At 42.7% G+C, this 26,704-nt stretch overlaps 3 protein-coding genes and 1 non-coding gene across 5 annotated transcripts in view; 2 read left to right on the top strand and 2 right to left on the bottom strand.

The window, feature by feature from the left end:
• Positions 1-194: 194 nt before the first annotated feature.
• On the bottom strand, positions 195-3,447 carry sec11a (SEC11 homolog A, signal peptidase complex subunit). Of its 2 annotated transcripts, none has more exons than XM_068749489.1 (6): positions 3,285-3,447; positions 2,830-2,939; positions 2,021-2,170; positions 1,800-1,919; positions 1,168-1,225; positions 195-1,095 (listed from the first exon to the last, which is right to left on the bottom strand). In XM_068749489.1, the coding sequence occupies exons 1-6, from the start codon at positions 3,333-3,335 to the stop codon at positions 1,045-1,047; spliced, it is 540 nt and encodes a 179-aa protein (XP_068605590.1). In that variant the 5' UTR covers positions 3,336-3,447; the 3' UTR covers positions 195-1,044. The 2 variants fall into 2 exon arrangements, with proteins under 2 accessions (XP_068605590.1, XP_068605666.1); XM_068749565.1 differs by lacking the exon at positions 3,285-3,447 and adding an exon at positions 3,068-3,184.
• Positions 3,448-7,926: 4,479 nt separating this feature from the next.
• alpk3b (alpha-kinase 3b) lies at positions 7,927-18,208 on the bottom strand. Its single transcript, XM_068741247.1, has 14 exons — positions 18,178-18,208; positions 17,742-17,933; positions 16,195-16,316; positions 15,965-16,082; positions 14,573-15,833; positions 11,537-13,367; positions 10,810-10,957; positions 10,535-10,662; positions 10,408-10,443; positions 10,049-10,323; positions 9,806-9,894; positions 9,488-9,690; positions 9,111-9,159; positions 7,927-9,024 (listed from the first exon to the last, which is right to left on the bottom strand). The coding sequence occupies exons 2-14, from the start codon at positions 17,867-17,869 to the stop codon at positions 8,709-8,711; spliced, it is 4,704 nt and encodes a 1,567-aa protein (XP_068597348.1). The 5' UTR covers positions 17,870-17,933; positions 18,178-18,208; the 3' UTR covers positions 7,927-8,708.
• Positions 18,209-22,443: 4,235 nt separating this feature from the next.
• trnah-gug (transfer RNA histidin (anticodon GUG)) lies at positions 22,444-22,515 on the top strand. Its single transcript has one exon. It is a non-coding gene; the product is annotated as a tRNA-His (tRNA).
• A 1,154-nt stretch (positions 22,516-23,669) lies between these two features.
• Positions 23,670-26,704, top strand: part of LOC137917659 (FERM domain-containing protein 5-like) — a 28,502-nt gene continuing 25,467 nt past the window's right edge. Inside the window, exon 1 of the mRNA XM_068760384.1 lies at positions 23,670-23,771. Coding sequence (XP_068616485.1) covers positions 23,670-23,771 — 102 coding nt within the window. The remainder of the gene's footprint in view (positions 23,772-26,704) is intronic.

The following is a 26,704-nucleotide window of genomic DNA, read 5'->3' on the forward strand; positions in this document are numbered from 1 at the left end:
AATGAAAAGCGTGATTTCCGCGGACTGCGTGTCTTCGGGTCTTTTACGCACGACGGGCTTTCATCTAACCTCAAGTAGACGTTTATATTATTTGCAGTATTGATGACATCGGTCAATAATCACCCGAAATATTGAGGAACAAAATGTGAAGCTCCATTCACTGCAATTTTAATAAAAAAAAAAGTGATCCAGAATCCAGGATTTATTCCGGATCATCACTAAAATGTAATCAACTGTTCCTGGTAACATTCTCAACATTTAATCAAGGATCTGTCCTGAATTATGTTGCTAAAAGACAAGCAGACCAACACCAGTGATTACATAAACCCCTCCTTGGCAGAGGAAATAATATTAATAATAATAATAATAATGACTAATTTAAAGCTTGACTTTCCTCAAGTATAGCTTATTTTAATCATCTTCATACTCACTAGTTTTCTACAGAACAGATCAACTTTATACAAAATGGAAACACACTATTCTTGCTGCAAAAAGGCTTTTACCAAACATTCCCATCAGAGAAATTACTCGACAGCAGCTTAATAAATAAGTCTATGACTCAACGCGACTGAATGTTCAGAATCAGATCAATAATGAGTCCATTTCTGACACGAGACATTTACAGATCAACACTGCTCTACTACATAGTCAAAAAGACATCCTGTTAATGTCGGAATAAAATGAGACAGTTTAAACAACGGATTATGGATGAAGACCAATTTCATATTTTAATATCATCCATATTCAGTTTTCATAAAATATTTCAGGTGGGAATGAAACATGAGATCATTATTCTAAATAAATGCTTGTCCTCATTCTGAGAATTACAAATAAAGATCCTTTACAAACTTAAGCTATCCAAGTTCCTTCATAAAAATATTTTAAAGCTTAACTTTTATTCCCCCCCACTTCAACAAAATGTTCGAACAAATGGTACAAAAGAGCCAGTTGGATTTGACAAAGTCTAACTTAATTCGGTCTTAAAAGGCATGACAGGTTTCTTGGACGTGGTTTATGCTCCTGGAGTCTTGACATTTGAGCACTTCACTCCCGATGGACCAACACAAAGAGCCCCAGCATGAAGAGAACGGCGTACTGCAGAGAGGTTTGACAAATTAGATCACCACACTCAACATCTGCAGGCTCAAAGGATGAAGCAAAACTTACTTTGAACTTGGGATAATCATTCATGAGAATGGTGACAATTCCAATGTATGGCACAAACCTGAAGACGTACAAATAGTGGCGATCAATACATTTATTTGAAGCTCATGTGTGTAACTTTTAAACTGATAACTGTGTCTAAGTTCCACAAACAGCTTTATGACAGAGAGGAAGCATGAAAGCTTAAGACAAAAAGTGTTTTCTTTCTCAAATATCTGTCATCAGGACAGCTACAGAGCCGTGCTCTTTATTTACGGCAAGGTGCATCACACAGATCTCACTACAGCATCCATCCTGCACATCCAGACAATGAAGAATAGGATTTTTTTACATAACACTTACCTGATTAAAATTTCAATTAAGATAATACGGCAAATCTAATCATATAATTTTGTAAAATAAATATTTAACTGTAATGTGAATTTGCTGCTTCTTGACTTTGAGCTGTTTCCAACCCACACAGGTCAATCATGCTCAGTTCAATCTTTGTACTCTTAATTTTAACTGGCAGCAACGCTCCTCAGGTTTTGAGGCAAAACGAAATCTCATTGATACTTCGGTCTTCGTGACGTTACCTCTTTTGTTGTCAATATATTTGTATTATTACACTTTTTCCCCTCAAACAAAGTACTTACCCTCGAGCTCGACCAACGACATCTTTCTTCTCCAGCCAGTGTTGACCCTGCTTGTACAGCCCTCTGTCATCCACTGAATTGTTGTCCCCTTTGGTCAAGAACTTAATGTCTCCATTTTCTCTATGAACAAAATAAAAGATTTTAGACATTCAGGCCCTTTTTTTTTATCAACATAAACATGTCTGGATGAGCAACAATGCCACATGAATGAGAATCCATACTTCTCATGGATCTTTAGTACTCTGTGTACGATGGGGATCTCCCTGCCTTCTATCCTGAAGACAACAATCTCTCCGACTCTGATGGGATCCTCTACACGATTGGTCAGAAACAGCAGGTCTCCTCTGTGAAAAGCTGGCTCCATACTGCCACTGAATTAATAGCACATACAGATCAGAATTAATTGAGGCCATTTTAAACAAACCATTTATTAATATAAGTTTTTCTGGGGGGAAAAGTACGAGGACAGAAAAAACAACAACTGAGAAATCTGATATGGAAATCAAGTAAGTTGAATTTTGTCAAGCAGTTTTTGAAAAAAAGTGAATGAAATATCTCCCATTATTTACCAATGAATCCCATAGGCTCACCCTATGTGATGGAGGTGAGGGCCTAAATGATCACTTTGAACTAACATGGTCCAAAATCTTTGTCTAGGTACAGTTAGAGCTAAGCAAACAGGCAGGAAATCAGATGTACTTCCCAAGGCTGGTATGTTTTTGATACACGCGACACTACACGACGTCGTGATCCCAGATACAGCAACTGTTCACTTTACTATGATTGCTATTTGCAGTATTTATTCAGGAAACATTTAACCTTGGTTAACCGTGAATCACTGGAAGACTGAGGAACATTCATGAACTACGGAGGCTTCGGCCGTGCAGTGCTGAACACATTTATTGTCAGCTAACAACAACCTAAGAGGCACGCAACAGCCTCAGCTCAAATAATCAACACTGTTGAGACTAGAGCACGGCAGTTTAATAAATCCAGATCTTCATTTACTGTTGTTGTACAACACACTTACCTCAGAACAACAACAATCGGACTCTCACTGCCAGTGACAACCATCAGCCCCTTCCAGATCATCAGCGCAGAGGAAACGATCATTCCAAAGTTCAGCACTTGGTAATAGAGCTGCAAACAGAATAAAAAAACAAGAAGCATTGATCATTTTAAAGCCAAATAAAGGATAAACAACGAGAAATAAAACTATTTCAGACATGAATATTTTTTTATATTTATTAGATAGAATGTTAGAGTACATAAACTCCATATGTTTGAAGTAACCCTGAATTCTTTCTAGCTGGCTGCAGCGACGTCTTGTCTAGGTGCGTTTTACGCTGCGAGGTATCGCAAACAAGATGAAAGGCACATCTACGTGAGACTGTTCGCTTTGTAAGATGCTAACAAGTGACAACGAGAACACGCTAGCTGCACACAAAGAGGCGGCCGCAGCGCGGACAGCGCTCCGGGACGTACCTGCCGTTTATTCATGCGGCGAACATCGTCAAGAAAGTCTAGAGATAGCATTTTTGCAAATTCTACAGGGTTGGGAAAAACACAAAAATCATGAAAACGATTAAAGCAACGAGCATATGTATGAAGAGTCGAGCAGCGAGTCTCGCATGGGCTTCTTCCGGTTGCGCTCAGCCGGATGTCCCGCCTCCAGGAAGCGTTGTGTTGAGGTGTCAGTTTACGATACGAGAAAGAGCAGCAGAGGGGGATCCCAAAAACCGGGATGGAGCCGAAGGCTGAAGCTTCAGCAGCGTTGTTCATTAAATGTCTGAGTGTACATCCTTCTCCGTTTTTCAGGAAATGCATCACGAGTTGCATCAATTGCGTAATTTAATATTGGTTTTATTTTTATTTGTATTGTTAATTGTGGATGATTTATGTACGAAGGACTTTCAACGGAAACAAGCCCGCAAGGGCTTTTTTGAAATGCTCCTCTTAGACCGGATGTTTGACGTTATTTGTACTGTAATACATGCTACTGTGCGACTGTACTTGTACTCTAACATTCTATCTAATAAATATATTCATCATCATCAGTGTTGAATTGTTGAAGCAGATTCACCAGAGCCGCTTGAAGTGACAAGAGCTACATTTCATTCTGTGAAATATTCTTAAATCAGAATCCCCCTTTCCGCGAATGGCGCTGCCCTCTAATCTATTTCTGCAAATTCTGCAACCAAGAGTTCATAAATAGAATGTTTGACTTATCCACGTGACAAAAGTAATGACTCCATTATTGTTTCCCTGTCATGAATGGCCACATTCTTTTAAAAACAAGCTTCATGCAAATCTTCTTTTTTTTTATTACTCTGATTAGAGAGACTACAGACAGACAAACATCATCAAAAACATAACCTCCTTGGCAGAGGTATTAATAATACACTTGTAAAAACCTCTGTATACTTCAAGCAAAAATAGATTAACAGTTGCATTACTTTGGAGGAAGTCAGCTGGTACCTGACAATGTTGTATCCGATATTTACTTTATTTCTCAAATGATAAATGTGTCTACTGTTTGGGCCGAGGCACATCGCATTCATCGGGTTCAGCAGGACTAAAACTCTGGCTGATATTTTTCTGTAGATATGCTGCGACAGGTGAGCCCTCGATTGCACACGCTGCTTTAAAAATGTCAAGTCTCTGCAAAGCATTCACAACTACACAAACACAAGAGTTTTTCTGATGATGATTGTGAGTCTTATGAGAGAGCGGAAGCTTACCGTTGGTGACACTGAATCTGGAGCTATCTCAAACCAAACAAGCACCAATGAACACAATCACCCAGAATCAATTATTCATGTCACTTTAATGACTGCTTTTAAAGGTGAGTAAACACTATTGTGCAAATACATTTGCGCCTAATGTGGATATAGGCCAGTTTAATTTCAACAAACAGAAGGCGTAAAGTCTGCACTGCCTCTTACTCAAATGTTAATAATCCAAACAATCTCAGTTGACAAACGACAATCTTCCATCACAACCAATTAATAAATGCTTTCTCTTATGGGGGGGCCACATACAATTTCCTGGAGGAAGTGAGTTCGACTGAATAAGTGATAATAAGATTAGTGGTCAGTCATTAGAAACAAAGAAACGCACTTGCCATTGTGGATAGTTGACTTTGTGGTGATTATTAGTAACACATTTGTTTCATGTGTTTCTGCCATCCTTATAAAATCATGTTTTATTTTAACATTTACATTCTGGTTTTCCCTCAGTGTTCATTTTTGTTTTATGATATGGACTGAGAGATTTACCCTGATGCAACATTATTAACTTTTCCCGCGGTCATGCGTGTTTGCAGGGACACATTTAAATCTGCCTTGTAATAGATTGTAACCCAAGATTTTAAATTCAAGACTATTCCATTGTTTACAGAATTTGCTAAAAACAAAAATAAATATGCATAAAAAACAAAAAAATATATGTTGATGCATTATTTAATTAGATTTGTAAAATGCAGGAGTAAGAAGATGAAGGAATTAGATGGTATTTCTTTTTTTATGACAGATCTGAGGACAGTAACATCATGGTAGTGTTTGCTGTGCTACACATGTTATGTTACAACATGGTACATGTGTCATACAGAGGCTGTTGTGGCTGGATTTAACCCCTCCTTCTCTGGACCTGTCTGAGCAGTAGCTGTGAGGTGATACCAACTGTTCTACTGATAATAGACAGCAATATTGTGAAAATATGCAGCACATGCCATCCACTCAAGCTAATTGAAGGTTTACGCACATGATGTGATGAATATTAATATTCCTACTACATCTGTACAGCATCTAATGGCCTGAGTGTTTGGTTGTTGTTAACACCGAGATGTCACATGATTTTTAGGTCAAACTTCATCACAGATATTTTTGTTTAATCCCATTGGATAAAGATTATTGTTGTGGGTCCTTCCAAAAATCCTCTTCCTGTGCAATATTTGAAAAGGAGGCTGCCTAGTCCTACATAATGTGCATATAGATGATTTATACATTATTTTATTCAGAAGTAGCCTTTAAGTTCACCCATTAGAGGAAATAATGCGAGATATGCATCAGAATGCCAATTTATCATAGTCAGCAGAAGCTTGCTGTGATATGGTAGATTAACGCCGCACTGACAGTCTACTTGGGGGTGGGACAGAGACCAAGCGGCCTGTGACTTTTGTTGTACGGCGATAACACTTTTTTCAAATGCCAACTAGTCTGTGGCATTTGGTGACGTGTGATCCTTTTCATATAATCTGCCTAAATGGTCACAACTCCCGTGGCCCGCCATTGTTCAACGCGGTCAGTCAGAGGGAGAGGGAAGTGGGTCTTGGATGCCACATTTGGCACTCCATGCCCTTGTTTTTCTATGTTATTTGTCCATTCTCATTGTGCCTCTGATATTACACTGTTTACATTCACATATTCTCATTCCTCTTTGTACAGTTCCTCTTCTATTTGATGCTGCGGAAATGGAATCTGAGACATATTTTCACATATTGGCACATAATGAGCCTGAATGTGAGACTGGCTGCAGCAAATCATGTTTAATGTGCTACAGACTCAGTGTGAGAATGTCACATTAACACTGTCCTATTAAAGTAAATGGCAATTACCCAGGCGGAAATGAATACACAAAATGTCTACAGTTGGGGACTAACAATTCCCTCATTTCCTGTATTTCATCCTGGGTATTAATACTGGAATTAATGTGAGTGATCCCATGCTTTTAAAGACAGACCGACAAAGCTATTGCGTGTAGCAGGAAGAGCTGTGCCAGTGCATTTCCCTCCTATGATTTCCCAGCTTCACTGATCATTTCTTCTGCGATGTCTTACAGGAAACTGAATTGGATCAAGTTTTGTCTCATTGTCTGAAATGATTCTTCGCAGGCAAAATTAGATATTTTTAAATTGCCAAAAACGATGACAGTGTGAGGACATGACATTTTCTATTTTCAATTCATAGTATTTTGTGACAATTATGTCACTCAGTAGAATGAAATAAGGACTATAATAATATATCCTCCTTTGCATACTTTGTTTAAATCCTGCTAAATGGTTTTTAGATATTTCTTTCCTTAAACCTATAGAATGAAAACTGTAATAGCGTTAGATAGTGACAGAAGTAACAGAGTCATTGCATGCATGAACCTTCATGTTTCTTAAGTCATCGCCTACAGTTGGTGCTGCGTTGGTCCAAGTGTTGTTGTTTTTTCAATGTCTATTTAATACATAAATAAACATCATATATTTGTTATAGATTAGGAGAAAAAGATACTCAGGTAAGAAGAATGGAAGCATCAGCTTCCTCCCGTTAACGCCTGTCCCCCAGTTGGCAGCGTCTGACCCGATCACGCTACCGGACGACATTAGAAGTGGCACAATGTGAACCTTCATTTACACATTTAGCTTCCTGTTCACACTTGACTCACTTATGACTGGGAATCACAAATGATTATCTTGATGAAGTAAGCCTTTAACCCTGTAAACACGCATAGCTGGTTGTGATTTGTTGTTGAAATATCTCAACTACCAGATTTCCATAGCCATTCTTTTGCTATTCATTGTTCCCAGATTGTACATGATCCTAGCAAGCCCCCAATATTCACCACCATGAGGAAGATTTTTGTGTTTGCCAGTGAAATATTTTACCAGTCCGTTACTCAGATAAAACATTGTTCTCCAAACAAGTCCAAATGGACCTAAAGAGGATGTCCAGGGCAGTTTTTATTTGCTGACAACCACACCTTGTTCGGATGGCCCTTTAGTTTTAATGATAGGATTCTACAGTAAAGTGGATCAACTGACAGCTTTTTATTAAAAATCAGAAATATCTGAAAAAGTATAGACAGATATATAGTTGTTGTAATAGTCAGTACCATTACGGTACGTCTTCTCTTGAACACTCTGCCATGGTGCAAATAAAGGGTGAACGTCACTGTGATGACAGAAAGAAGCGTCCTCTAATATAACAGGAGTCACTGAGATAACGAAGGATAACTGATCCTTACCGATAAATGTGATAACGAGTGACTGACGTGAGATGAGTGGGACAGCTTTCACTACAGTGACTCATCCCACTCCATACTGTGCTAATTTCTATTCTAAAAAAAATGACACGTGGAGTTTAAAAAGGCACGTGTCACGCTCGCCTCAAGACACATTTTATTTTACATCCGGCTGGATGCAAATCAGCAGTTTCCAAAATCAGTGCAATGTGCACAGAATGGCAAGTGAACGCGACAGGTTACAAATCACAGCACCATTAGCCACTGTACAACAATGTTACACAAACAGAGTTAATATGTTTCTGAAAAATACAGTTGTTTATTCCCAGCCTGAAAAGCAATGTAAAACGGTGAGGTTCATCTCAGGTCATAATTATACTTAAACGGACATAATACCTCCACTACATTCTCATAAAAGACCTGCTCCAACACTTTAATTTACACTTGGGCTGCACGTAATGCCACTCCAGTTCACCATTTCTTGTCTTGCACATTCATGTAGTACAAATACACTGACCTGAGACTGGGATTCACAAGCTGTGACCTACAATGGTGCACTTGTTGACAGAATACAAACCTCGGAAAACTTCTAGTCACTACTTTACAGAACCTGTAAATCACAACATGTGAGGGCATCAATCATCGATAAATGATTATGACGAGGAATGGCGGCTGTTCAACTTCAATACTAATGTCAAAGTATTTAATTGATCACTTTCCTGTTCTCTGGAGGTTTTTCCACTCTTTTAGAAATAGAAGTATCATCTGTATCCTGGCTTTTTTTACAGTTCAATCTCTGCTGTTGCGCTGACACACATCGTACATAACACTGACCCATATCCGTTTTTTTTAAAATTTAGATTATCTGTAGCCATCATGTCCCACTGAGTCATAATTACTCTATTCCATTTTAGCAATTGTGGCAGCATCAGCCGCTTTTTGCTTAGTTGGGGTCGATCCTCCTTCCTGCTCTGACTTCCTGGGCAATCTGGGACTGCCACCAGTTTTCCGGCCGGCCTGAGGGCTGGATGAGCTGGCAGCCATCTTGCGTTGAAGAAGTGGACTCTTGGATCCCTTTGGCTTTGTTGGTGTCGATAAGGAGTCCCTGGCCTTTAGTGACCTCAGGCTGAGCAGACCACAGAAGTAGTTGCACTGGTGTTGGGACACAAACTGCTCAAAAAGTATCGGATTCCCTTCAATAGAGAGACCTTGATGCCTGCAACAATAACACACAGCAAAGAATCTGTCAGTTGAAAATCACCTGAAGAATCTTTACATTAGACACAACGCAAACATACGAACCCTGTCGATTTGACTGAGATTCCAACATTGGTGATCTTAGTGTCAAAGCCTGCAAAACAACAACACGTTATTTACTTTATTGTTGAGCAAACTACTTACAAGCGACAGATATGCAAAATTGTCACTCAAGCATTAAAAATATAATACTGAAAAATAACAGACAATCATTTAGCATGTTCCTTATCCCCAATTGTTACAGCAACCTGCGGATAGCGCCTGTGGTGCCCAAAGGTTGTCATGGTTACATAACTGACCTCAGAGATTATGGGACGTTGTGTCAAGTGCTAACCAATTCTGAGCTTTAAATTGTTCATTGTCACCAAAATAAGGTAGCGAGTAAATAAATAAAAAAAGAGGGAATTTGACATGCAGCCTACCTTCCAGCTGAGTAAGGAGCAGATTGCCGTTGGTCCACTGAAATATCCAGTGCTCAAGGGCGCAGCACTTCTGCTCCACATCAGAGCCTGTCCTCGTATGATCCAGGACACGGTATTTCTGATAAACTCCTCTCAGGTCCACCTCCACAGTGGCGTAAGGGACGGTGTTTGCAGGTCGGTACATCAAGTAGACTGGAATCACCCTGAGCAACAAATGTTGTCACGATTTGCATGACATTCAGATTGAGGTTTAATGACTGATGTGCCATCTATGATACTGAGGAGGATGTTCAGTGGGGGTGAATAGATCGTACTCACTCAAGAGTAGGGCCAAAGTTTTCAATCGCTCTTGCCTCTGCAGAGAAGATTTTGCAGTATTCACGTGCCAAATTCTGAATTCTACACTCCTGTTTGCAGATACATTGGAAAATGGCCAGTGAATAGAAGCTCAGCCTACACTGGTATAATACTTTTCCATTTGATTAGTATCACATTAATCCTGGGTAGGTGGCAGGAATGACGCCTGACGCTCTTTGATGCCGTATTTGACATCATACACACCTGCTTGACAGTCTCCAGGTTCCTGTCTAGCAGCAGGCTTTCTCCTTTCCCACCGTACGAGATGGGGCTGCGAGTTTTCACGATGCATGTGTTTCCAGACTCGAACACAGGCTCCAGACCATAGATGACCTTTGCCCTCCAAACTTTATGTGAGCAGCCGTCACCGATATGCGATTCCTGCATCATTATACGGCCAAAGAATCTGTTAGCCCAGCTGCCAGAATCTGCCACACCCTTGCTGAAAATCATGGGTGTCATTTCGATTTCCTCCCCAACTGAGTACAGAACAAAGACAGAACTACAGTGAGATTCTGAGACCAACACTAAATACTGTAACAACAGTAATCACCACATCTTACCGCCGAGATCCTCCCGTAGGGACATCCCCCCCAAGACTGCAGCACAGAGAGAGAAGACAGAGTAAGGCCCAGTCATGCAGTGACATATATTAGCTTTATGACACATGTAAATGAAAGGTTTCCATACTTTCTGTACTAAGGAGACAGTCTGTGGAGTCCGTCCCATAATCATTTGTTATCGTGCATCTGTAAACGCCAGAGTCTTTGGATGACGCCTGAACAATGGCCAGATTGACCTGGCTCTCATCCCCAGCACTAAGGAGCACAGAAACACAAAGAAAAGCAGAATGCTTCGGATAAATGAATAAAATAATCGGCCATTCAAGCTGGAAGGATCGTTATTATCATAAAGTAACATTAATACACAACTGAAATACATTTTATGTTGCTCTGGAAACTTACTTTCTTTTAATCTGACCAATCTCCTCTTCATTTCTGTACCATTTAATTGTAGAGTCACTGAGAACATTGAAGAACTGACACCACAACTTCAAGTGTCCCGAAGTATCTGCAAAGGTCTCGGCCCTGATCTTACGAATGACCTGAGGAGCTAAAAGGACAACATGGTGACACATACTGCATGCATTATACTAACGTCACGTACTGTACAGTACAGTATACCGTCATTATATCGGCAGTTTACCGGGGGCAGCAGTCAATCCAGCTTCCGTGGAAATAAAGGAGACATTCTGAGATTATAAATATTCTGTACAAATAGATGTACAATCCTGATGGATAGATGCCTTTAAATCCTGCGCATTTTACCATTAATAGATCCTCATGTGTGCAACTGGGACACATTCTTGATGGCAGCTAATGAAGGCACTCACAAGCACAACATGAAAGTATGAAATGAAGAAGTTAATATGTTCATTTAATTGGATTAAGTTAAATTAAAATATTGTTTTCCCTAATACAAAATCAACTATATTTTAAACAAAAACAAACCAGAGCCACATCAAGACACTGTAGTTTATGAATATTCTGTTTTTATATACTGTATTTCCTATTTTTGACCTTTGATTTTGATTTTGCATGCTCACTGGAAATGTCATAAACTAAAGCTACACACCGTAAAGGTGTTAAAGCAACATTCAGAAACTAGCTGATGACGTGATGGCCATTTTACCTTTAAATGGGTCATGCTTCACCTTCTCTGCAGGCTTCCCCTCCGCTCTGATGGCGTGGATCTCCTCTGGGGGCGGTTGGTTTGGGGTCAGGGTCTCGGCCGTCATCTTCCTCCTGCTCATCAGTGGAGAAATCCTCTCTGCAGGAGAGGATCGCTCAGTCGGGGGCTGCAGACGAGGCGACCGTCGTGCCAAGCTCGGGGATGGGGAGGGAGTCACCGGACTTGCTGAGGTCTCCTTTTTCTGGATTTCATTATCAACTGGCGACGTGTCCTCCGCAGCCTCTTCGCCCTTAGCTTTGGGTATCATGATTTTGCGTCGGGCACCAGAGGCCAGCTCTCGTGCCGTTGCAGCAGGAATGGAGGAATTGCCATTTTTTTTCTTTAACACTGGACTGGTCTCCAGAACTGGTTTGGTTAAGGCATCGTTTTTTGGAAGTTCCTTCACCGTTGAGATGTCCTGCTGAAGTTCAAGACTATTCGCTTGTTTTTCTGTCCCAAGTTCAAGTAACTCACGTCCAGTCTGTAAGTAATTGCTTCCTGGGTCATGTTCCTCTGTCTCAGGTGAATCTAAGTGCGTTTCAATAGTTCCACTCTCAGCTGGGATGTTGAGTTTAATTTCTGGACTTATCTTTTCATTAAATCCTGTGTCTTTGTCTGGAACAGCTTCATCCTCGGTATGATCCAAAACAGGAATACTTGAGTCTTGATCACGAGTAGGAAGAGTCATAGATTCTTCACATGTTGAAACCAGATTTGCTGCCGGAGTTTCCTCGCTAGGTTTTTTTGCACTGCTCTGAAGTCTTGTACTCTCTGTAGTGGTGTCAGTTCCTACGACTGAGATGGGCGGGATTACGGCTGGTTTCTCTAAAGCCTGAACAGGTGCTGAAGTCGGGGCCTGAGACTGAATTTGTTCCAGTTCCATTTCATTTAGCAGACGATAAACCTCCATCAGTGTTTCTTTTAAATTCCTCGGCATATCTTCAACCTTCGTCACAGGTTGTGACTTCTCCTCCTCCAATTTCCTGTCATCGTTAGCTTTTAATTCTCCTCGCACGCCGTCAGCACGGGCCAGCGTGCCGGCCCCTGACTTTGAGAGTGTGGAGTCAAGAGCCTTTATTTGTAATCTCAAAAGTTCAGCTATAGATATAATTTTTGTTTCAAGCTGTGTAACCTCTTGGAAGTTCTCCGTTTGGACTTTGGACATGCTTGTGTTTTCTGGAGTATTTTTCTGGAGTGGAGAGGCATGATCGATTTCCACCTCCATTCTTAATTTAGATTTGTTATATTCATTCTTCTCACTTTCTTCATTAGCTGCATCCACATTGACAACCTCCCTGTCTTTATCTGCAGCATTTTCAATTTCCATCTCAACTGTATCATTTCTCATCTCATTAGGGGCAATAGTGCCAGACAGTGTTACTAATTCACCTTCCTCCTCGCCCTGCCTCTTCTCACTGACTTGCATTTCTGTTCCTTCTGCATCTTTTATTGTTCTGTCCACTCGGCTTTGGTGGCTGTCGGGGGAAACGTCACACCCACGAGAGCTCTCCTCACCGCCTGGCCTTCGGAGTGGTGACATCTGTAGGTCTGTAAAAGGGATTGTCGGTATTTCATTTGATCCTCTGGAATGATCCAATGAGTCCCGTGTCACTTTATCACTGGCTGTTTGAAGACCCCCGTTCAAAGAAGCGGTCTGCGTGTCACCTGACGGGGCGTGTCCATCCGATGGAGCTTTTCCCAGTGGTTGTGCTTCCACTGTGTGCTGTTTGAGTGGACGTTCCTGGCTGACGCACGCGTCATTCCCGCTCATCTCTGTATCGTCCTGCGTTACCTTGGAACAAAATACAAGCAGAGATGTCAATGCAATGAGTACTTAACTGTTTATCCCTCGCAAGGCAGAACATCAAAATAATGCAGTGTGCCAAAGAGCGGCTGAGCAGAAATCAACTTCAGAACCATTCTAAATGAGATTCTGCTTTGTTTCATCACAGCGCAGCAAAATTATTCTGACTTCTCACTTCATTTCACACACACGCGATGCATCCCAAGGGACTGGCCTGCTGATCGGGAGAGACCTTCCGTAATATTTCACTGTTCAGTCATTAACACACTAAATAACAGCCTTAAATTCAGAGAGACACAGATACCCAGAGCATGTTGTTCACTGTCAGATTCCCATTATTGACCTGATGCCCTTTAAATATTAGCACGAGGAATTCCTCGTCACATTTCATTTCATCATGAATGAGATGAGACATAATTTAACTCAAAGGTTGTTTTGCCTCAAAACGCATCCGTAAATCTGACAAAAAAAAAATCCGTAATCATTAATACTACATATAGAGGCCTCTTCTCATGTGAGGTTGCTATTTTACATTTATATGTGGCCAGAAAGGAATGTGAATCATTGGTGCTTCAGCTGTGCAGTCGTCGCCCCCCCCCTCCCCACAATCTCTGAGTGAGGTCAGTATTCAGCCATTCAGATGGAGTCAGAGTTATTGTCCATAATCAATAATCTAAAGAATCATTCACAATCTAAGTAGAGAATTATTGTACTGTATTTGGGGGGGGGGGGGGGGGATTTGTCTAATTTGTTTACTTTCTAACCTAACCTACAGGCTGGCCCCCCATCAGTGATTGCATAAACTATAAAAGAGTAAATGTAAAGTGTTTAAAAAAATAACTATGTTCCAGTGCGAGGCTGTGAGTCGTCCCCCCCCCCCCCCTCGTTCAACAGGTTGTTTAGAATATAATTCATCAATGCACTATTGCCTTAGAATGCCGAACTCTAAATATAAGTTCAGATCATAGGAAATCTTGCACTGGCTAACTCGCAGTCCTTTGAAACGACAAGATCAAATGGATTGCATGAACATTGCGTCTGGCAGCTTGTGCATCGTGCCATTCTTGTCCCCCAGTGGGACATACCGTATGCATGAACACCAGAAATAGCTGCAGGTTGCTTGTGTTACTGATGAGGCCCGCATTGGCAGCACAAAGGCCTCATGAGCTCATGATGTAAAAACGTTCGCTCACCTCACTCAGCCGAGACGCAGACCCAGCTCTTTGGCAGGCTCTCGTTTCCTTCTCGGACAGCTGATTTCCGTCTCGTTCACATGGATGCAGACGTAAGGAAGTCCTGCTTTCACGCGATGCCTTCACAGAGTCTCTGCATGGCAACAATGCACCACCAGAAGCGCTTGATTTCTCATCGACATCCATGACTGTGACATTTTCAGTTCTGGACTTGTCCTCCTGGGTTGCGCGGGGGGGTTGTTGGGATGCTGCTGCAGTACTCGTCTTTCTTTGCCATGAAGGCAGGTGAGGGCTTTGTTTCTTGGTCTCCAAATGTTTCACTCTGGAAGTGTATTTCGTTTCCTTCTGATGTTTTGCAGGATGTTTACTTGGCGTTCCGGACACATTGCGACCGGTAGACGCAGGGACAGCAGAGGGTAGCAAAGCAGAGAGCTGTTCTTTCTGTGAAGACGTAGTGACCTCCATACTTGTGTTTCCATCCTTTAAGCATCTTTCAGCAGGCGAAACGTCCTTTTTGTCTGATTTCTGATTTTCTGTAACATTTTGGGAGCCTGAATCCACAGCGGATGATGAGCTAACAATGTTCTCCACCTCCATAACCTCCTCTGCTTTCCCCTCACATTGTCCTGACTCTGCGCTGGTCAGAGATACAGATATGGAACCCTTATGCTTTCCTTTTCCGCCCTCGGGTGTACGCTCTCTGGGTGGATCTGATTTTGCAACTTTCCCAGTGTTGGATATTTTAATCTTCTTTTTGACGAAGGGAATTTTGGGTTGGTGTGCAGTAAACATCTTCTGGGCTGCATCATATTTATGTGTCACACTCTTATTAGCATTTTCCCCGATGACCTGTCCATTAGTTAAAGTTGTCAGTGCTCCATTTGTAAGGGGGGCCGGGTTTTCCTTCACCTCTTCCACAGTTGCCTCCTGCATCGTGACATCAGTTTCCACAGCAACAGCCTGATGACTCTCCTCAATGATGTCCTCCTCCATGGAGCTCGGTCTGCTGAGGAAGGCCTCCATGGCGGAGCGGCGTTTCCTCTGGGCGCGGTCCGGACTGATGGTCCGTAGCGGCTCCTGATTTTCTTTACCCTCTGCTTCCTTGCGTCTGATTTCAGCCTTTTGTTTGAGCTTAGCAAAGTAGCGCTGATGGATCTGAAACTCGTTCATTTCACCCACCTCCAAAACCCCAGAGCAGGACACGATGCCTTTAGTATTAATGGCAGAGGCCTGGTATATAGCTGCATCCTCTGTAGTGCAACTGCAAAGAAAAGTTCTTGCAAATTAACCTCACGGAAATGTCTTCAAATCTATTCATTTATTCCTCAATGAAACAAAGAAAAAAAATAATGTTTTGGCAAATGTTATATTAATCTTTCCAAATGTACATACTTGTAAATGTGCAAGGAATGATTTTGTCCATTGCGGAATATTTCGTATTTCGGTAGTCCACAGTATCTGTCTAACTGCACATCATCCTTATACCAAATAACTTGAGGAACGGGGTGTCCTGAAAAGAAGAAGAATAAAACCAGAAAATTGGGAAAATAATTTCCATCAACTTTCATTGCAGTTTGTGTTTTTCATTTTTACAAATCAAAAAGTAAAATGTGAAGCTGTACCTGAAACGGCACAAGAGAACTTCACGTTGCAATTCTCAGACACAGCTTTTGATTTGAGGGTTGTTTCGAAGGAGGGCTGCGTTTCTTCTGTCAGCTGCGCTATAATGCTGCAAAGCGTGTTCCTGTGCAACAAAATGGCAGCGTGTCAGCAATCTATACTGGATTATCATTATCACATCATATCATAGCATTGCACAGTATTCATGACTAGATTGAAACAATTTAGCATCTTCATCAAAATCAAGTTTGAATTTATCTTTGCAAATTAAATATTTTATAAACCACAGAAAGAGAAACAAAAGGAAAGTTTGATCTTTGAGTCCTTCATTGCGAATAGTCGTTTAACTTGTTCTTGCAGACCTCCAGTTAGTCTGAATGATATTAATGAGAAAGAGGAAAATCATCCTCACCCATCTGAATTATTAAAGTGCCCAGAAAGGCACAGAGTATTGAAGGATATAAATTGATGTGGTCCTCTGTGCATGTTGCAGAAGGCTTCCCATCATGTTTGTATATATTACTAGCAGTTTATCCATGTCCAGTGTCGACATCCATTTTAGTGCTGGTTCAGCACACAGTTAAAGTGTTCCCTTACACTTCACTAAGAAAACTAAGCAGCACTAATAATAAAGACAGCCACTCTGTAATAATATACTGCGTATACAAGGTGCTGTTTTATCGAGCTGGCATTAGGTGCTGAGCTATACTGTAAAGGCAACAGAACGCCACAGTATTTTAAAGTAAGATTTGTATTTTTGAAGTAAAAAAGTTTTTATTTCTATCAGCTAGTATTTTCTCTTCATTGTTTGAGAAGGTTATTTTCCTCACAACAGTTATCCCAATGTTAATCATAATAACAATAATAATGGGGCAGTGGGTAGCACTGTTGCCTCACAGCGAGAAGGTCATAGGTTCAAATCCAACTCGGGGCCTTTCTGTGAGGAGTTTGCATGTTCTCCCTGTGTCTGCGTGGGTTCTCTCCTCCCACCACCAAAAACATGCAAATTAGGTGAATTGTTTACACTAAATATGAATGATCGTCTGTAAATGTGTGGCCCTGCGATGAACTGGCGACTTGTCCAGGGTGTACCCCGCCTCTCACAGTATGGTAAGAGAGCGCGGATCATGCTCCCGTCACCAAACTGAGATAATGCAGATTCAGAATCATTCCAAATGTGTGAATGAAAAGCTATTACATCTGGATGAACAGTAGATTTAACCCAACATTATAATCATAACTAATTATCTACTGATTACAAACACATACTGTATATCACATAACTAAATTGAGAAGAGCTGCTCGCTGCTTACTTCTATCATCGGAGGTATCAATAATGAGTTGTTCCATGAACAAAAGTTTCCATGCAGTGGCTACTGTTAGCATTTGCTTGCAGTAAAACGACCCATGCTGCATAACTGGGATGCTGCTGTTTATTTAAACCCTGGTGACCATAGCAACAAGCACAGAAGTGACACGGAGCACATGTATAAATGTATCAAAACGTGCAACCAGGTTGCTATGGGTTGTAAAAGCGCTTGCTTTGTACCTGTTTCCTGGCCTCACGTTGGAGATGTAGCTGCAGCCACCAGTGCGACCGCTCCCACTGAAGTCATCCCCATTGCCGGATCTTCCATTGCCAGACGAGTTGCGTGACAAAGTCCTCCGTGAATCCATTTAATACCAGGGGGTGAAAAAAAAGTTCCGCGGTAGAAAACAAAGTGCGTTGCACCTTATTTTTCTGTCCTTCCAATGAGATTAATAAGAGTGAAAAGAGAACCGTGAGAACATGAAAACCAATTATTTCACCACACACAAAATGACAATTACGGTACATTTAAAAACCAACAACTCCAAAAACATTTCAAGAAAAAAAGTGTTTTCCTGTGGTTGAGATCAAAAACAAACTCTCTCGAGACATGCCTCTGTCCTCCTCATTCCTTACCTAAACAACATTCAGCAGTCATTCCACACAGCTGACTTACCATTTACAGGTTTCCTTCCTTCCTCTGACTGATACCCCACTGCACTGACTGGCTCTGCAATTCCCAATCAAACATGAGCATGCATAAGCTGCTGGGCTATTTATAGCTGGCCTGCAAATAGGCACAGGAGCACACCCAAAAGTTGCCTTTGGACCATTTTATAAATACAAAATAATAAAGCAACCCCAAAAAACACAGAAGTAATTCTGAAGTATGGAAAACATAAAAATCCATGTTATGTCATTCAGTCCATTGCTCGGCCATTCCTGAATGATCAACTCTCTGAAAAGAAGGGGAGGATTTAAAAGGGGTTGCTTCTCGTCTGTTACCGATGGATTACACGAGCTTAGAGAAGAGAAGGAACATTTTTGTGGTCGGTAGTTAGCTCTGTGTGCAGACTGTAGTAAAGAATGCTATGAGCCTGTCGGTCAGGAGAATGACGCCGTCACCGCTCTTCCGTTAATATGAGCAGTGCATTCTTTCAGCCATCCAGACACATGGACAACTTCCAAACATGAAAGGGTGGCGTTACAATGACTTCTATTTACCAAAGAACTTGTTAAAAAAAAACTTCACTATGTTGTTTTATTTAAATAAAACTTACATACAGTTTATAACACAGCATAAGACGGTGAAGATGACCCACTCTCAGGCATGCATTGTCCAGTGAGTGATAATTGCATTGGTTCCCAGGGGGGGGGACGCTGTAGGAATAGAACGGCCTTATATAGGCAGATCCCTCTGACTGCCAACCAGCTCTTATCTTCACACAAGCATGCGCATACACACAACCTGTAGGAATGAAAACGAGAAGAATCACCTTCAGGAGTGATTATTGTCCAGAATATGCCGCTTTTTTCTAGACAAACCTTCCTAATGTTTCAACAACTAATATCAGGCAACACAGGAACTACGTCGTATGATTCAGCCTGCGTTCTCTCTGAATCAAGTTTTCATGGTATGTTGTTGTTTTTGTCACGTACATTTCGTATATGTGTCACAAAGATAGAACGCTTTCCACTATGTTGCCCCAAGATAATACACTGACTCAAGATAAATTTAAGAACTTATTTTCAAAACATTTAGGTATTCAAATGGAAAAAGATATAATTCTATTTAAATCTAATTTATTATATTAATTCACTATGATCATAAATATGTTTAATTAAAAAGATAGTCACCTTACACACACAGTCATTTATTTATGGTTTGCAGAGAGTGTGTGTGTGTGTGTGTGTGTGTGTGTGTGTGTGACTAGCTGTTAATCCTCTATGTAAAGCTGGAAAGCACCGTTTCCTCAGCGTGGTCTGGGCGTGCTGGACGGGGTACAAAGAACCCGAAGGACAATCCAGCGGGGAGTTGCCACAGAAGCCGAGCAGGAACGCGTGAGAGCATTTCCCCCTCTAAACGTGTTCCTGAACATATTTCTGGACGCGACCTCCGGAGATTCTCCACTTGTTACGAGCTACTTCGACAGGCATTTTCCACCAACGTGTGTCTCGTAAGGACTATTTTTGTCATCCAAGTCATATGATTCCCCACTTTGCGCAAAACAAATAAACATGTCAATGTTATATGAATTCAGATGGTCTGTTGGGGGCATGATTTCAGCACCACATGACCTCGTGTTTTTGCTATGTATAGTGCTAGTCAAAATCCTGTTGTGGCTTAGTTTGACAGATTTATACAGGGGCTGTAGCTAATGCTGCACTGACATCATTACTTCTGGCATTGCTGATACTAATTATCTCTCTTTTGCAATAATAATTAGCGGTATGCACGGTTGCTCATACAGATGAAAGAGACCGTATAAACTTCTGTTAGAGAGTGCGGTCATTTTCACTATTAAATCCTTACATCCAAATTAAATACTCCCATGAGTTTGATATTAGCAGAGCGGCAACGCACAGGCTCAGATCTTGAGATCTTTTGTTTTTCAGGGTGCACAGAGGTGCCAAAATTATCTGAATAATACAGCCCTTTATTTTTGGCCAACATAGAAAGGGATAATTAGAAATGGTGCCGTGGCAAACTTGAGAATATGCTTTATTTATCAAGCCAATAAAGACATTTCCTGCAGCAGTGAAGTATTGGCCGGTATCGCTTCCTCTTTTTTTAATTAAGTACCGGTAGACGTATCAAGTGAGTGCATTCAAAGTATTTTTCAATGGAATACTCTAAAAAAAACTTTTCATAAAATGCTTCTGATGAACGTCGAGTAGCTCTTGTTTGATTACGCTAGATTTTCCAAAAATTAAAAGCAAGTTTGGGTTTTAATTGATGGCGCTGCCACCGGAGAAAAAAACCGTCCTGAGATAAATCACTCCAATTAAATCTACCCAATACGCCAGCTGCACGGAGAACAGACTGTCCTAATCCGAGCGGGATATTGCAGCACCCAGATCCAAAATGGTTTCAGTGGTGAAGTGTTGACGTGGACAGAGAAGGGGGGGGCCCACCCGCAAACAAACAGGGCTTGAAGCTCTGATTTGGGGGGATTTGGATCCAGGCATTCATGAAAATATTTCAGAATTTTAATCACCATGATTTTAGACAAATATCTCTCCTAACATCTTGGAAAAAATATAACAAATCTACAATTAGATTTCAGTTAGGGAGTGCCTGAAAGGCTCCGGCCATGAGAGTTTATTGGCAGGGTGGCCGAGGGCCAAATATGTCCCTGAGCACCTCCCACATGTTTGCACAGTTGGACAGCAGCTTGTTTTGATGTTTGACACGTCTCTGTGGAAACTGAGCTTGGTTTTGTACAGCCGTCTGGCTGCTTAAGTTGTGACATCATCATTTGAATAGAAACACCAGCTCTTCGGAAGCAGACACAGGAGAAGACTTAACCTCGAGGGGCAGCTGTGTGCCCTACACACACACACACACACACACACACACGCACGCACACACACACACCTACGCGCACACACACACACACACACCTACACACATACACCATGACTTCATGTAGTCCTGCAATGCTTGAACACCCTTCAGGCCATCACACTTAGATTATAAACATGCAGGAAATTACACGATGCATGATGGAAGTAAATATACAGTAATTATAATAAATAAATCGTTTATATAAATAATAATATAATGAATATGTAACTGTAGAAAATATCACGTTTGACTACACTATGCTTGATATATATATATATGTATATAAATACACAGTATACTCTTCTACTATGAACATCCTCATATTGTACCATCGTTAACTGCGTCTCTAACAAATGAAAGCAAAATAAGTGAAACTCTAAAGGGCAGGTTTTCCGTGCGGTGGCGCTGCTGTGCCCCCTTATGGCGAGAGTGGGAACTACAAAAAGCCACCACGATCAGCTGGGGTCGACCTGGCCCTCATGCTGCTGGTCAAACGCTCCACAAACACCTCACTTTGAATACTGGAACGTGTTTTGTGCATTTTTAAATGAATGAAATGAGAAGTGATTAGTAATACAAATACAATGATATATATCTTAATTGAAACAGCAATATAATTGTACAATATAATTGAACATATTTTCCTGCAAACCCAAACGACACCTGTGGAGACTTTACCTGGCGTGTCTTTGCAGGAAGACTTCTCTTTTGCGGTAACAACATGGCGTTCGTTGTAACCAGCTGGTTGTTACAAATCCTGACGTCCTGCAGCGAGTTCAGCCAATCAGAGGAGAGTTGGCGGGGCCTCACGTGTCCATCGCAGTTTGCCTGTTTGAACACCAGATGTCGCTGTCGTGTAAGAGCTACGTAAAGTTAATGATCAAAAAGCGTTGGAAATGATGTTGCAAATTTATTATACGTATCTTATTTGATAAATCTAGGAAAAGATGAGACGTCAAACACGAGATTCAAAACTTCCGAGGAAGCTTTCCACGGTCAGCGAAATGAGCGGCGTTTCTGCTGGCGTGACGCGGAAGCAACGTTATCATTACGACATTATTATATTTATATTATATTCTGCGCTAAGAACGCCGGACAATCGATTATTGTTCCAGGCCGTCTGCGTGCTCTAAAGTTGGACACTGCGACTGACTGCTAGAGCTGTTAGAGTTTCTTGCGTAAGGGACTTTGGTTTCACCGTCATTTTTCTGGATCCCATACGTAAATGTTTTAAGCATTTCTCCCGGTAGGACACACTGAACGTGGTCGGGGCCAGTGCGCTGCGCATGAAAACGCACTTTTCGTTATTCAGAATATATTACGGTATAAGAAGGCCTGTCGCGCGGCAGCAGCGTGTCCAGCTCGTCGTAGCTCGCCGTGATCGTATAGTGGTTAGTACTCTGCGTTGTGGCCGCAGCAACCCCGGTTCGAATCCGGGTCACGGCAATGTTTGACATTGTCACGGCAGACGAGTCTGACTTTTCACAACATCGGAAGCTTTTGGTCACAAATCCGAAGACATTTATTTTCCGTTCATTTGCCAGTGAAAATGATTCACAAACTAGTAGTATAGCATAGTAGTAGTATAAGGTGAAGGGTCGTTGTCCCCCCCACCCTCAGGTGAGCTGTTATGTTGAGCTGCAGGTGTGGCTGAGGAATCAGGATTGTGGATTTTGGTGGTCTTCTGATTCGGATTAAACCAAACCTAAACAAGTCCAGTTGATTTTGCTCTTGGTGATTTACCTCCGCCTGGATGACTCACAGCCGGCCCCGCAGATCTGCGCTGGAAGTTAAGTTTGCTATTCGCTCGGTTCGTGTGGCTTTAGTCACGACGCCGACCACACAGCCTATCGGAGTCCCGGCTCCGGTCGGTAACTCTTGAACGCAGCATCTCAGTCATCGCTCAGTTGGTTGACAGACTCGCCATTCAGCATCCTCATCTCGCCCAGAAGTAAAAAAAAAAAAAAAAAAGCGGCATGGCAACGGTGAGGAGAGGTGGGGGGAGAAGGGGGGGTGTAAGGGGTGGCAGTCCAACCGGACCAGAGAGAGAGAGACAGAGACAGAGAGGGAGAGAGATGGGGAGGGCGAGGGAGAGGGAGAGAGAAAGAGAGACAGAGAGAGAGAGGGAGAGAGAGCGAGCGAGAGAGACAGAGAGAGATACAGAGAGACAGAGAGAGAGAGGGAGAGAGAGGGAGAGAGAGAGGGAGAGAGAGAGGGAGAGCGAGCGAGAGAGACAGAGAGAGAGACAGAGAGACAGAGAGAGAGAGAGGGAGAGCGAGCGAGAGAGACAGAGAGAGAGACAGAGAGACAGAGAGAGAGACAGAGAGAGACAGAGAGACAGAGAGAGAGAGAGAGAGGGAGAGAGAGAGCGCCGTCTCCGGCTCTCCGCTCCTCTCTCGCTGGAACGCGCCGTGGGTTCCTCGGAGTCGGACTCTCAGCGCTCCCCACGCCGAAGCAATGCGCCTCCGCCGCCGATCCACCGGACCTTCCAAGCGACTGTCCAGGTGCTGGACCGGACGACGGGGACGCCGTTAACCTCACAGCAGATCAAACTTGTCCCTAGATCCGGTCCCCGGTCCCCGGACCTGCAGACCGGGAACATGCTGAGCCGACTGATGAGCACCAGCATCCGGAGCTTGGACCGGGAATGCAACTGCACCGTGAGGCTGCTGGACGACTCGGAGTACACCTGCAGCATCCAGGTCAGTCGATCAGCATGTCCTAGGATCACCTGGTGCGCGTGCCAGGGTGGGGGCGCGTGCCACGGTGGGGGGTCAGGCTCTTTCTTTCCCTTTCATTTGTGCTTATTGCCAGACGTCTGTCATCAACGGGCTGCCGACGTTACCTGTGCTGACGTCATGACCGCATGTGGCGTTGCTTTCATTGTGTAACAGAGCGATTCAGGATTACTGAGCAGCGTCACGCATGCTTTGATTTATTTATTTTTAATTTTTATTTTTTTTCCTATACCTTGTCTGCATTCGTGCTCAACAGTGACAACGTACACGACGTCAACGCATGCTTTGATTTCAATGAATCACGAATCGAATCTGGAGGATCAGACCTGATTTCAGTGCTCAGAGAGGATTTGGGTTGTCGGTCCAGAAGCTGTTCCGGTCAGTTTGCCCTTCAGCTTGACCCTGGATTTCATGTTATCGGACCCATGAATGAGATGATGGCACCAGAAAGTCACCATAGACTGTGATTGATACACAGCATTGATCCGGCCTTTCCTGTACAATAAATGTCACAAAAATATCGGTTTAGAGGGGATGTTTGCTAATTCGTTTCCTTTAGTAGCTTGTTAAAAATGAGCTTCCCAAACACACTGTGTTCGTTTATTCCACCATGACAGACAACTGGAGGAGAGCTGGGAGAGAAAATGAAATATATTTATTCAAAATGGATGGGAACAGGTTGGGGTTGTAAATAAAGACATTTTAATGAGTTTAAGTGCCGCTGATCTGTTGGTGCAGCCGACCAAGTTCCTCATTCTCAGCTTTGGCATGTTCCAAACGGTTTACGAGTCGTTGGTCTTTGTTCTCCGTGGCTACAGTGACTTGTAGCTGTACCTGCTTTATGTGGTGTCGATTGTTGTTCAATAGGTTTACCGGCTGAGCCAGTTTATTCTGCTCATTGAACAAATCAGCCACTCAGTGAGTACCCAGCAGCTACTTTGAAATATTTCTCTTCATTCCTAGCATTTTGCCTCAGAAATCAATCGTCATACATTGATATGGATGATGGCCAGACATGTCATCAGTAAGCAGAAGGCGAGTTTACAAGTGGAGGAAGCCGTAGATTCACGTCTTTACCTCTTCTGTGACGTCTTTAGAGCAGCTGCAGCATCGAGGAGTCTGTCGGGTGCGTCGTCGAACCTGTTCCTTTGCATCAAAGGAACATGAGATGGCGTTCCTTTGATGATTGTTACTCAATGGGGATTCCACCGCTGCTGAATCCGGGATGGCAGCACACAAAGACCAATCACCACCGGTTCATTCCTGGGATCTGACAGCAAAAGGCAAAGCAAGCCTTTCAACATCTCACAACTTAAAGTGGCAATTCCTAAAGGCCGGATAAAGTGATTTTCAGCTTTCGCTGCCCTCCAACCACTGGTTAACGGAATAATAAATATCATCAACAAGTGCTAGCTATCTCAAAAATGATAAAATTAGATTTATTAAAAGAAAAAAATATATCACTGTTTGAAATTTAACTAAACTTGTGCACCGCAACTTCTCAGACGCTCCTTCCCCGAATCATTATTCAGCATGTTAGACTGTTAAGATACGGCAATGCCACCGTTTTACTGTCTGAGAGCAGACATCAAGGAGAAAATGCTTTTATTAAGAGGAATTATCTGAATGTCTCATTATTTTTATACTCTGGCACTCTTCATCTCCTCGTCAAGCACAGCTGGTCTAAGTGGAACATCAACAGGATAGTTGGGTTAATCAATTGTCCAGTGTTGACCTCATATCACTATTTATTTGCTGGCAACAGAATGTGTGAACATGACAGTATATGAATAAAAGGTGAATATGTCATTTCCCCACTGCATAGAGGAAATGATATTGAGCTTATAATTAGAGCATGATTACGGATGTCATGCTTTCCTTTCCCTGCACACCTTGGAGACGTGGCCCAGAATAAAGAAACCACGCGGGACGCTGCATCGAGTTCAATTAGCCTTCACCTTGAACTGAAGCCACATCAAAAGGGAATGATGCTCGAAATGACTTTCACAACTGGAAAGGCAATCTGTGACAGCAGAAACTAAACTACCCTTGAGCTCGGTGATGTCATCTGGAGGTGGAGTCTGCGCAGCAATGATTTTGGTGGTAGACCAGATCAACTAGCCTCTTATAGGACAACATTTTAATAAAAAAAAAACCCGGAATGATCAGAAAAACCAACATCTGAACACATCACCATAAGCACTGCCTGAAATGTCAGCCATCTTCATCCTCTCTGCTGTGATTTAGGGGAAGGGGCTATGACCTCCACTCTGACCTGCTCTGCCGCCATCCACCGGACGCTGCTTCAAATGTTTACGCTTCCCCTTCGGAAAGCTGTTACGTCATCATTTTCACATATGCAGACAATATTTTTAACGCTGACACGGTGCAGCAGAGCGCCCGTCTCACCCATCAGAGCGCCCGTCTCACCCAGCAGAGCGCCCGTCTCACCCATCAGAGCGCCCGTCTCACCCAGCAGAGCGCCCGTCTCACCCAGCAGAGCGCCCGTCTCACCCATCAGAGCGGCCGTCTCACCCAGCAGAGCGCCCGTCTCACCCATCAGAGCGCCCGTCTCACCCATCAGAGCGCCCGTCTCACCCATCAGAGCGCCCGTCTCACCCAGCAGAGCGTCTGTCTCACCCATCAGAGCGCCCGTCTCACCCATCAGAGCGCCCATCGCACCCATCAGAGCGCCCGTCTCACCCATCAGAGCGCCCGTCTCACCCAGCAGAGCGCCCGTCTCACCCATCAGAGCGCCCGTCTCACCCAGCAGACCGCCCGTCTCACCCAGCAGAGCGCCCGTCTCACCCATCAGCTTGTCAAGCCTTGGATGCACGTGACAGCCTCACACGCCATGTCTGCCTGTCTCTCTAAGAATTGTTGCTGATTGATGCATC

This window comes from Brachionichthys hirsutus, chromosome 1, assembly GCF_040956055.1.
Source record: "Brachionichthys hirsutus isolate HB-005 chromosome 1, CSIRO-AGI_Bhir_v1, whole genome shotgun sequence".
Classification (NCBI taxonomy): Eukaryota; Metazoa; Chordata; class Actinopteri; order Lophiiformes; family Brachionichthyidae; genus Brachionichthys; species Brachionichthys hirsutus.